We start from the raw sequence: 12,404 nt of genomic DNA, 5'->3' as shown, positions 1-12,404 counted from the left end.
AATCATTCACTATTGTGAAGTATACCTAGTGAGCCTAATTTGTTCTTTCTGAATGAGAGTTTTTCTCATTGTATTAAGAGGTCCTTGATCTCATGGGGAGATTAGGACATTGTACCTGGAGATGCTAGAATACTTGATGTGCCTAGAGAGGTCAGAATACTTGATATACTTGGAGATGTTAGAATAGTTGGTGTACTTAGAGAGGTAGAGAATACTTGGTGAACCTAAAGAGGTTGAGACTACTTGTAACCTACAGAGGTGTAGAATACTGATGACCTGAAGAGGTATAGAATACTTGATAGTGAAAGGCTCTTGAGTGGGTTTCTCAAGGGGACTAGATGTAGTCCTTGTTGTGGTATAAATTCGGTGTGCATTTATCTCTCTAGCCTTATCTATTACTTGTTAGATTGTGTGTTTGTTTGTTTTTCAAGTTTGCGAATAGAGTTCAGGCTCCATTCAACCAGTTCCCCTTTTGGAGTCAACTGCACCTTTAACAAACATAAAACCTCAAGAAAATGAAAGAAGAAAACCAATAAAAAGAATTAAAAATATGTGAAATATACAAGAAAATGAGGGTTAAATTATGCATTAATTTGGTGTGTGTAATATCTCGTAATATTAACGTCTGATTAAAATAGTCATATGCAATTTTAGGAGGATAAACTTACTATCGATATATTTTGTGAGTTCAGTTAAAAAGACTTTCCTTCTTTAAAGTTAAATGATAGTTTGATAACATGCAATCTAAGAGTGTTGAGACTAAATATATATTTACGCTTAATATTTATACACCGATTCGTTTGTTATAAAATATTGTCTAGTTCTTGATTAAGTTTCACTAGGTAGACTATCACTACAAAAATTCTTTGTACCTCAACCACTCTTGGCTAAAATTGAGTATTATTTGGACCACAACCATTCCTAGTTAAGATTGAGTATCCTTTGGAACATAACCTTTGATAGCTAGACAATTGTCACTCCTAGTTAAATAACTAAGTATTATTTAGAATGTGACCACTCCTAGTTAAACAACCAAGTATTATTTGGTTTGCAGCAACTAAATAAAGTATTATTTGAAATGTAGTCATTCCTGGATAAGACTAAATATTGTTTGAAATACAATCACTCCTAACTAAAATATCACAATAACGATCATAGAGTTTCTCACTAAAAGAGTTGTGGCTTCTTATGACATATGCAAGATAAAGTTCACTCTTTTAGATAAAAACACACCAATGTTCTACCAACAACTAGGTTTTGCAACTTAAGATTTTAACTCCAAAAGCTCGTAAGATCATTAGTTTATCCTTTTTTTTCTTCTTTAAAGGATTTTTTTTCATAAATAGAGAGGTGGAAGAAAGAGTTGTTACAAATCCTTTGATAGTTGTTGAGACAGAAAGAGATCCTTTGTTCCTCAGCTGCATTTGTTCCCATAGATTGACAGTGCATTAAATCCTTAGCATGCCACATTGAATGCATACTTCTATTTAAACAAATGTTCTAATACTTACCCTAGCTTATTAGGCCTAAGCCTAAGTCAGATTACTTTTATCTCAACTAGAATGAATTGTAAAAGACAGGAGGACTATATATACTGATGACAAAATGTCCTTTCAATGAAGTTGTTGGCATAGACTCAGAGAGATCTTCATATTGAGAGTTCTTGTTAGATCTTCTAAGTGAGCAAATAAGAGAATATTATCTGCAAACATATGTTAAAAGTAGTACTATGTAAGTTTTTTAACACATATTTTAGAGTTTATCTTAAGTATAAACTTATATATATATATATATATATATATTTTGTGTATGTTGTCCTTGAACAATTTGTGTTTATCGTCTTCAGACAAAAACATTTCGTTTGTCATACAAGTTCATGTTTTAATACTTTATTGTAAGGACTAAAATTATCCATAGTGTCAACACAAAGTTTATCTTCAACTTTTTATATTTATTTTATTTTATTTTAGTACAAAATTAAAACATAGAAAGTCATGTATACGCTTAAATCATTAAACTTTTATATTCTTAAAAAAATAATTTTCTTTCAGTTTAAATCTATTTTTGTCTGAAAATAATTTTCTTAGCTTAAAATATCAAAATACGAAATAATGTGTATTTTTTTCTGTAAAGTGAGAAAAATCATATTTAAAACAAAAATATATATGACTAACTTGACTTGCATAAAGAAATTGACCCAACATGCTTTTTCTTTTTATTTCCATATTCTTTGTAAAACCATTTATTGATACTATTTTCATATTCTTTGTAGAACCATTCATTAATACTAACATTGAGTGTGGCTAATAATTATTCAGCATGATTTATAAGACAAAACATAAACTTCATGTCTTGTCAACCACACAGTTACGTGCATGAACACTTGAGCATGTCTGTATTCGGTAATAGTCATTAGCATCTTTATTGGATAATGGACGTGAAGTGAACAAAAGACCAAAAAATACATAATATGAAAAATAGGAGTATAATAAAGTAATTAGAAATTTAAAGATAAGTGTAATAAAACTTAAATATTTCATTCACTACGTAAGTAAATAAATTGTAAAAAGTTTAAACGGATATTCAATAAAGTATTTGTTTAATTAATTAGACTTTTGCTGATGTTGAAAAATTAAAATAATGAAAAGATTAAGCATTTCAATTCTTTAATTTCAAGAGAAAAATTCGATAACAAAATTGTTTTACTAGTGATTTACTAGAATTCGATTATGTTTAATATTTATTACAGAGATTGGAGGTTTAAAAATTAAGGTCAGATTGATTGGAGAGATAGAAAGGGTAAGAATGTCGTAGATTCAAATTAGATTGAATTTAGTTTAAACTTTAATGAAGCTCAATTAATTTTAAATGATTTGGATTTATTTTTGTTTTAGTAACCGACCGAACTTAACCTTAGGGTAGGTTGGATAAGGAGATTGACTAATTAAAAAAATTGCGATCATCTCTTTTAATTTTTTTTAAAAATAAAGTAATTATAATAATTTAAATGTTTTCAATTATTATAAGCAACTAACAACGTGAGTGGTATTTTTGTACCTCAAAATTCAGTATTAAATTTAACTAATAACTTATTAGTGTTTTTATTTATTTTATAGATGTTATGTAATCAAGTTGTGTGCTTTGTATTTGAAACTCAGAATGTATTATCCAATCTAATTATAATGGAATGCACTAAGAGAACTTAACTCAACTCAAAATATGTAATTGATTATGATTTAGCCCAACCAAGCCCTTGGTTTAGTAGTTGCAAGACATGTGAAGATAATATTTGAAATTGCTTCCTGCACCAACACTTTTGAACCTGCACCTAACACAATTTCAAAAATTTCAAAAATACTCTTAATTTCAGAAATGAAAATCCAGAATTGAAATAATGCATTCCAGAAAAGTATATCCATAATAGATTATTGTGTTCTGGATATAAAAAATCCGTAAAAAAAAAATCTCATTTTGGATAAGAAAATCCGAAATTGAAAATTAATACATTTCAAAAAAATTTATCTATAAGAGATTATTGTATTCCGGAAAAGGAGGTCCTGTAATTTTATATGTATTTCATTTTTTAAGGGTAATTTTGTCTTTTCCCTTATAATTGGGTACACTTATACGGTGCAGGAAGCAATTACCAGATAATATAAGGGTCTATGCCTTATGCAACCCAATCAATTTAATTTAAACTACACCTGTTAAAAGATCCAAAAATCCCTCCTTTATATTGATATTAAACATACATTTTCTTACTCCAACTCTTCTTCTTCCATCTCCGTTGCACCCTTTGCGTTGCACTCCTTCGATTTTTTCTTCTTCCGTTCATAAGTCGGAGAGTCCTGCTCAAAATACATTGGTCACTACCATTGATGACTACATTGCACTCTCACCTCCGTTGAAGAGGCATGTCTTTGTATTTTTTTTCTCACTAATTGTATGTTGTCTTTGATTTTCGGATATGAAAATATATTATAGAATATGCACAATCCATAATATATATATAGAATGTATATAGATTATGCATTTTCTATTACTAAATCTGAACACACTTTAAAAAGTACAATCTAAGATATATAAATACATTCTCGATTATTCATTTAATGTAGAATCTTATGTATATATAATTAATTACCTTTTTTTTTACACGGATCAATATTCAATTTATTACTATATTTTTTAAAATATATTCAAAATTCCGTTAAGCTCCACTTTACCGCATCGCATGATGCTTATGTGGAGGTACTTATGTGGAGAGGAGAAGAAGCCGAAGGAGTGCCGTCCGTTCCTCGCCTCAGAGTGTCACGACCAGTCGGAAGCCGACAAGGGGCACCAGCAGATCATGCACGAGATCGGGCGGTAGGTGGCAGAGATTCAGAACGAAGGTCTGGGTGAGCACCGGCTGCAAGACCTCAACGACAAGATCAACAAGTTGATCCTATGACACCTTTCTTGTTCCTAATCGTGGCCCAAGGCCTATCCGGATTGGTAAATCAAGCAACTAGAAGAAATTTATTCTCGGGAATTAAAGTTGGGGACAAAAATGTCAAGGTGAATCTGCTCCAATTTGCTGATGATACCTTATTTGTCTGTGAATCAAGTATGCAAAACATTTTGACTATTAAGGTTATGCTAAGATGTTTTGAATTAGGTTTTGGCCTTAAAGTAAATTTCCACAAGAGTAAAATAGGCGCAGTTGGAGTGGACAGGAACTTGGTCAAAATGTACTCTGAAATCCTCCATTGTAGCATAATGGAACTACCCTTCACCTATCTAGGTCTACCTGTAGGCGGTAATCCATCTAAATGCTCATTTTGGGAACCGGTGTTATCAAAGATAAGAAAGAGACTGTCGGCTTGGAAAGGCAAAAACTTATCCTTCGCGGGAAGAGTTTGCCTCATAAAATTCGTTATCAATACCATACCATTATTCTTCTTGTCATTCTTTAAAGCACCGGTTGGGGTGTGCAAGGAAATTATTAAGCTACAAAGGAATTTCTTGTGGGGTTGGGGAGCAGAAGGGAGGAAAATTGCTTGGTGTAGCTGGGAGAACATATGTAAACCAAAAGAGGAAGGTGGTCATGGTATTAAACGCATTGACCTTTTTAACAAGGCCCTCTTGGAAAAATGGTTATGGAAACTGAGGTCCCCAGAGGTTGGTTTGTGGAAGGATGTTTTAGAATCAAAGTATGGATCTTGGAGGACGTTAAACTTAAATATACCAGCTCGAAATAAGCACAGATCTAGATGGTGGACGGATTTATCCAAAGTAAGCCTCTCTGATCAGGACAATAGTTGGCTCGAATCAAATATGGTTTGGCAGGTGGGAGATGGATCAAAGTTTAAATTTTGGGAAGATAAGTGATTAGACAATACTCAACTCAAAGAGAGATATCCTAGAATCTACAAAACCTCCTTGTTAAAAAGATAAACCAATTGTCAGTTTCGGAAGATGGTCTTTAGAGGTTTGGGAGTGGGATTTCAGCTGGAGAAGAGTGTGGTTTGAGTGGGAAAAACCTATGATAGTAGATTTCATGACAAGTATAGCACAAGTATCCCTTCATTCAGACAAGGAGGACTCATGGCTATGGAATGATTTATCCTCCGACAACTTCTCGGTAAAATCAGCATACTCAATGTTAGCATATAATGGGAATGGGAGTACAAATGGTCATGTTGCTGATCTCTGGAATCTAAAAGTAATGCCCTCATCTCAGTTCTACGTGTGGAGGGCCATGTTGGATAGGATAGCTACGAAGCAGAATCTTCACAAAAAAGGGATAATAATGAGTGATACATATTGTCCTCTATGCGGGAGGGAGGAAGAGTCAACCTCACACATCCTCATTACGTGTAAGGTATCAAATTCAGTATGGAACATGTGCAGTAATTGGCTTGGGATTAGTATGGTGAACCACAATGTCTTGGAAAACCACTTTGACCAATTCTTTTGTTCGTGCTTTAACAAAGAGGGTAATAACTTGTGGAGAAGTATGTGGATTTTCGTGATATGGTGCATTTGGAAGCATAGGAATAGAGTTATTTTTAATCAAGCAAAGAGTGATGCAGATGAAATCTTCACCCTGGCACAGGTACAATCCTGGGCATGGATGAAACATAAAATAAGGAAAGTAAACTTCTATTTTTCTGATTTGATTTTATCCCCACAAACTTGCATTAATATGGCAACTAGGTAACTTTTTCGGTCTGAAAGCATGATTTACCTTGCACGATCTTTGTTTGCCTTGTTTTTTTTCCCTCTTGTGCTTTGGTCACTTAGTGGTAAAATCATATTTCAGTCCTTGTGATGGCTGCGAGGCGTGAAAGGTATGGTCTTTTGGTGCAGGTAATCAAGACTAAAATTAGAATGGAAGGACTATGCTTTATTGTAGCTTGCCCGCCAACAAAGTTTTACGAGGGAGTGGGATGGAGTTATTGGGATGGAGTTATTGGAAGCAAGCATCACTCATAGTTGAAAGAAGGGAGGAAGCATTTAAACACTCTGTTGTTAGCTTGCTAAATTTCCAACAGCTAACCTTCCATCATATGCTAGGCAATTTTTTGTTAAGCTTTAAATGTTGCAGGTTATTTGGGAAGCAGGCCAAAGTTTTAAGAGACCAAGGCTGTAAAAGGGCAGCAGGGATAGAGTCTCACTTAGTCATTATGTTTGTAACTTGTAAGTTTTGTGTTCAGCTGGTTTTTTGTAGAACCAACTCTGTTATGGGCAGGGGTTGTTTTCTGAAAGACAAGGTTCTTTGTGTAAGAGTGTTGTTATGGGTAGGGGCATCTTCAAAGCTTATGCTCTTTATGTAACTAGAGGGTCTCTTTTCTTTGCTTTGTTGTGTTGAAAGTTTTAACTAGGTATGACTTATGTATAAGGGTTGAGACACCTCTAAAGTGTCTCATTTTATTTTATTAATTCATTGCCGGAAAAACGAGTACAATATTGAGGGGGAGTGTACTATTGTGTTTAGGTTGGACATAGTGTCATAGTCTCTTATATGAGTTTGCTTATGAATCATTGGTCTTGAATCTCTCCTTATCATTGCCATTAATGTTGATGTACTGCCACTAGCTATTATAGTACATGATAAAGTAGGATTTCCTAGGGGCCCTCCTAATAGATTATTTCTACTGAGCTATGTTGAACACGTGACTTGTAGACGGTGGAAACTAAAGTTGGTCTCCCATAGATGCAAGCTAAGTAAGTTTAGTATCCGTCATCCCCAAGTTGAGGACACAATGTTTAAAATCGAGTTGTTGCTACTATGCAACATTAGTTATAAGATTGTTGATAAAGGCCTCATATCAACATTTGTTAAGAGGTGGCACCGCGAAACAAAAAATTTCCACCTCCCTATTGGTGAGATGGCCATCACTCTTAATAATGTTTCGACATTGTTGCATCTCCCTAATGTGGTACAATTAGGGTATGAGAAAACGATTCATCATCCCCCACCTTTCAAAGGTGGTGAAGTTACTGTCATTGATGATCAATAGTTGCACTCTGTCGACCATCTTGTTATCGATGTGACAATGACTTCACATCCCTCAAGATGTGCAGTAAAATACATTCATTGGTTTAGATCAATGTCACACAGTTACATACTTCCTCAAATGGACGACAAAGATTGACTATATGTGTACTGTTGCATCGCCATCCACATAGTTCTAATGATGACCAAACACAACTATTGTCACAGTAGAAGTTATTTCCATTATTATTTACCATAATTTTTTGTTTTGATTTTTCAAGTGCTTAATGTAATTTCAATGAAAGGAGGATATATCCAGGAAGATCGCCAGCTACAACTTCGAGAAGAGTGAAACAATTTTTGTATGTGAAATAAAGAGGCTAAGGCCAAATAGAGCAACACATGGAAAGAGGGTAGTATTAGAAATTAGGAAAAATGTAGCACTTTTATTATGCAAGTATGTTAGACAAAATTAATTTTGGTATAAAAAATTGAACCTTTCAAAGAGAGATTCAAGACCAATGATTCATAATTAAACTTATATAAGAGACTACGACACCACGTCCAACCTAAACACACTAGCACACTCCCCCTCAATATTATACTTGTTTGAGCCAATTACCAAGACGAACCAGACTCAAATATAACTACAAGATCTTTCTATGAGAAACAACATGAAGATTAGACACCAATGAACCATAAACAAATATATAGAGAAGACTACGACATTACCTTCAATTCAAAACATTAATACAATATTTTTTTTTTGTGAGATTCAATTTTACACCTGAATTCCTTAAAGAGAAAAGGGATAATGGCATGCTAAATTTTATAGGCAGCCCAATGTATTGTATTGATAACAAGTACATATCGTCATTTATTAGTCAAGATATTTCTACTAAAACTCTGATGTGGATTTATTTGGACAATTCACAAAATGTTACCGTAGTTCCAAGATCGGTCAATAACTCCCATGAGTGTTGCTAGGATTTTGGTATCGAGTTGTCTATGCAACAATATGTTTCATTTTCCTTGTATTAATTTCCGTACGTGAAAATAGGTGAAAGTGAATTGACTGAATTACATCATTTGATAATGATGAAAGCTAGAAAAGAAACTCAAATTTATCACCAAAATTGCACGGTGGGACCAAAACCATACTAGATCTACGATATATACTAAAATTAGGATAAACCAATATAAGGCTTCACTGAGGCACGTGACTAAGCCATTTGAAAGGGGTCATCATTTCTTTCCCCAAGTTTTTATCACTCACCTGAAAGAAAGAATGTACTCATCTAGCGTAGTAAATCCTTCTGGCTAGATTAACTGGGTTCTTTGCCTCACGTTCATTGGTGCTCTTTCCTGCATTAATGAACTTGCATTAGACTTGGAAAGTTAGCTAATACCACTTAAATTAACATGCAAAATTGTTGATTGTAGTGCAATTCAATTTCAAGATGAAGAGGCATAAACTGATACCATAGAGAAGTTTTAATTCCAAGGTTAAAAACATAGGATGACAACATGAGTACATGTCAGTGGCAATGATTCTAAAATTTCGCAACTTCAAAAACATGAACTAGTAAACAAGTATATAAACAAATTGATATTTGGTTAGAAAGCTCAAAAAGGTTAAATATAAAAAGTCATTCTTAATTTTTACTTAACTGTTCAAGTTTCTAGGAAATGTACATACCAAGATGAAAAAAATGGAAGATATATCATGTTTCTAAAGATAGTTTTAATATTTCCACCACATTCGATTATATTCTTTGATAATAATGCATGCTATATTAGACGTCTGACACAATAAGAGATTTTTAAATAGAAACAATAAAGAATTGTCAAGCAAATCAATTGACTGCAATACCACTATTTGTCAAAGCAGTTGATCCTGCTTTGTCTCCTTTTTGTAGGTTGTGTTCAGTAGTTCTATGACTTCTAACAGGCCTCCCTGCAAAAACACCTCTTGCAATGCATTTCTGATCCACTGTCACATTGCCTTTTCCCTTGACTGTCAAACTATTAATCTTGGTAGTTCTTGGTTTCTCCTTGGTACCATCCATACAAATGTTTTCTTTATTCACTGCGTGTTGTAACAATGCCTTTGAACCTGTAGACGGATATTGGACCTGCAACGGATACCCGCTATCGTTGATAAACAAAAACTCTAAATTGTAATAAGTAGCTACAGAACTGTAACTTTCAGAAAAGGGATGCACTCAAAAAATTAAGTCTCTGATGCATTTACAATAATTTGGTGAAAACAATTCTTAATACTTAATTAATATGAGCTTTATATACTCATAGCTACATCATTTAAAATAATGTGTAACAAAATAGAAATGCATGACTTAAGGAGAGTGCAGCTTCTCACCAATGACTTTGCTGTTCGATGGTAAGTTGGCTTGGCAAAATTGATGCTACTTCCCTTTCTGTTACCAGATTTAGCTTCCTCGGCTGATATGGCAAATGCCTTCGATGTTTCACCTGGCTTGCAACGATTCTTGATTGTACGATTAATTGTCACCCCACCTTTCTCATCTGTGATTTTCTCTCTTTGATGCCTTGATACAGGCTTAACTTCATGACTTGTGTTTGAACATGAACCAAGACTAGACTTCCCAGAAGATGATTTACGGCCCCTTGATTGCGTGCTATCATCACCTATCTTCACTTTTGAATTCTTTCCTGAAACATAACTTCTCCTAACGCTAATAACGGATGAACTTCTACTTTTCTGATCACATGGTTGACTACTTACCTCCAAACATTTCTTTTGTGGCTGAATTTTTGAGACTTTTCTTGTAACACAATATTTCCCAAAACTAACCATCCTAATTGATGAACTTCTTTTCTGATCACATGGTTTGCTAGACACCTCCGTATATTTCTGAGTGTTCTCAGATGTAATTGTGCTTCTTGCAGAGCTTCCACCTGTCTTGCGGTCAGAACTTGAACTACCCACTGGTTTGCTACAACTAACCTTTGACTCGGGTTTTCCTCTGGCATCGGGTTCAAAAGTCAATCCAAACTTCCCACTCAATGCTCTTTTTGGCCTGTTCACATTTGGTTTTAATCTGGGTTTCACTTCTTGGCCAAAGCTTGAACATTGTTGTAAGCCACTCCTACCCGTCTGTTTATCTAACAAAGTATTCAGATCAATACCTTCCCACTTCTTGTTGTTGTAGTGTTTGCCTCTAGATCTCGAGACCGAAGAAGGAAGCTCAGGCGAATTTACTCCTTGCAAATCAATTCCTGGTGCCAATATCTCCTCGCCCTGAAAAAACTTGGATTTTAACTCTCGAGCAGACATTTGGTGGAATCTGAAAATGATTTGTATAAAGTACACAAACTCAGTTTAGAAAACAATCCCAAGGTCGATATCAAATCGACAAAATCCCCAAAAAGAAAATTCCAAAAGGTTCCTTACGGATGACTTGTGTTGAACCAATCATCATCATCACCTCTGCAGCATAACGAACTTAAAAATCAAAATAATAAATATAATTTGATGAAAATAAAGTTCAATCTAATAGAAAACTCACGTGCCTACACCACCAGATACAGCTTCAACTGCCAAATCCACCCACATAGGTGCTTCAATATGCTCCTGTATTTCACACATTTGCAACACACACAAAAGATAATCATAAATTAACAATAGAAAACTCCGAATACCACAACAGAACTAACAGTAACGAGCAGAGAGATATAAATTGAAAAGCACAATACTAACTGAATAAACATCTTTGAATCTAACATATAATACCTTAATATAATGATAACAATAATACTAATAATCAATAACAAGAACAATCATAATTAAAATGCAAAATTATGGATTTCAAAATCGAAAATATTTAATGTTTCACGAACCGAAAATATTTGTCTACAGAATGGTTAAGAGCATTGCAATAAAACTACTAGAAAACGGTGACGAAAATGAAAAGCATAACTAGGGAAACAAAAAAATTACCAGAAAAGCCCAGTTATCATTGGTCTTCTTGATCGCAACCCCTTTCTTCTTAGAAGCTTCCATTGTTTTCAAGAAGAACTGCGAAAAACGCTTTCAGTGTGAGATAAGTTGTTGTTGCGATCTAAGAAACTGCACAGAGCAGTAATAATTGGAGAACATGGTGCGCGAAGTTGGAGAAGAAGAGATGCGACTGTAGGTTTGTGTTTCTGACTGATTGCTGTCCATGATACGAACCGTTGGATGATGGGAGCGATGTTTTGATGTACGGATGGGATCGCGCGTATTGGATGGTTCAGAATATTTGACCGTTGGTATCCCATTCAAAATGTTGGAGCTTGGTCCTTCGAAAATACAAGTCTTAGTAATGCTTGAATTACGGATTCAAACTTAGATATTGGATTTAAGATAATTTGAAAGGTAAAAAAAAAGTTAGGACGTTTAGATTAAAATAAATAAATTTAAAAGTGTAGGGAAAAATTATGAAAGTTTCTGAGTGAAATTATATTTTTTTAATTGATAAAAATGTAAATTTATATATTTGTCATGCATTTTAAAATTGTTCAAAAAATTTAATTTGATTGTTTATTTGTGAATTATAATTATTTTAAATTAAAACATTATTTTTGACAATTGAAATATTATTTTCACTATTGTGTTCGAGTTCACTTTGGAAGAAAATAAATTATGTAAAAAAATTCGAACCATATTCATGATTGTTATACACTTGATTTAGAACAAAGTTGTAATTATGGATTATTTATTTTTAAATTATAGATGTATTCAATTAAAAGATTATTTTCGATATTGTGTTGGAGCATATTACTTCTGATACTGTGTTGGAGCTATAATTTCATAGAGAAAATAAATATCTATGAAAAAAATATTAATGCAGTATTTTAGTTTATTAAAGCAAAATTTATGAATAAAGTCTATGCATAACAA

At 33.6% G+C, this 12,404-nt stretch overlaps 2 protein-coding genes across 3 annotated transcripts; one reads left to right on the top strand and one right to left on the bottom strand.

The window, feature by feature from the left end:
• Positions 1-3,487: 3,487 nt before the first annotated feature.
• On the bottom strand, positions 3,488-11,788 carry LOC137830908 (uncharacterized). Of its 2 annotated transcripts, XM_068638321.2 has the most exons (7): positions 11,463-11,788; positions 11,032-11,096; positions 10,917-10,952; positions 9,861-10,809; positions 9,354-9,615; positions 8,757-8,845; positions 3,488-3,848 (listed from the first exon to the last, which is right to left on the bottom strand). In XM_068638321.2, the coding sequence occupies exons 1-6, from the start codon at positions 11,523-11,525 to the stop codon at positions 8,775-8,777; spliced, it is 1,446 nt and encodes a 481-aa protein (XP_068494422.2). In that variant the 5' UTR covers positions 11,526-11,788; the 3' UTR covers positions 3,488-3,848; positions 8,757-8,774. The 2 variants fall into 2 exon arrangements, with proteins under 2 accessions (XP_068494422.2, XP_068494414.2); XM_068638313.2 differs by lacking the exon at positions 3,488-3,848 and having other exon boundaries at positions 8,357-8,845.
• On the top strand, positions 5,525-7,505 carry LOC137839126 (uncharacterized). Its single transcript, XM_068648256.1, has 4 exons — positions 5,525-5,996; positions 6,305-6,332; positions 6,590-6,681; positions 7,435-7,505. The coding sequence occupies exons 1-4, from the start codon at positions 5,525-5,527 to the stop codon at positions 7,503-7,505; spliced, it is 663 nt and encodes a 220-aa protein (XP_068504357.1).
• Positions 11,789-12,404: the final 616 nt, after the last annotated feature.

The sequence above is a fragment of the Phaseolus vulgaris genome, chromosome 11 (genome assembly GCF_051622355.1).
Source record: "Phaseolus vulgaris cultivar YP4 chromosome 11, ASM5162235v1, whole genome shotgun sequence".
Lineage (NCBI taxonomy): Eukaryota > Viridiplantae > Streptophyta > Magnoliopsida > Fabales > Fabaceae > Phaseolus > Phaseolus vulgaris.
Note: the sequence above shows the minus strand (reverse complement) of the source record. Positions and strands in the feature narration are given on the sequence as shown.

Coding starts and splice junctions, on each gene's coding strand:
- LOC137839126 (XM_068648256.1), top strand. CDS start 5,525: ATGATAGTAGATTTCATGACAAGTATAGCACAAGTATCCCTTCATTCA. Junction 5,997..6,304: donor GGGTAATAACTTGTGGAGAA/GTATGTGGATTT, acceptor ATCATATTTCAG/TCCTTGTGATGGCTGCGAGG. Junction 6,682..7,434: donor AGTCATTATGTTTGTAACTT/GTAAGTTTTGTG, acceptor TGGTACAATTAG/GGTATGAGAAAACGATTCAT.
- LOC137830908 (XM_068638321.2), bottom strand. CDS start 11,525: ATGGAAGCTTCTAAGAAGAAAGGGGTTGCGATCAAGAAGACCAATGAT. Junction 11,097..11,462: donor ATGATAACTGGGCTTTTCTG/GTAATTTTTTTG, acceptor TGTGAAATACAG/GAGCATATTGAAGCACCTAT. Junction 10,810..10,916: donor TGGTTCAACACAAGTCATCC/GTAAGGAACCTT, acceptor AATCATTTTCAG/ATTCCACCAAATGTCTGCTC.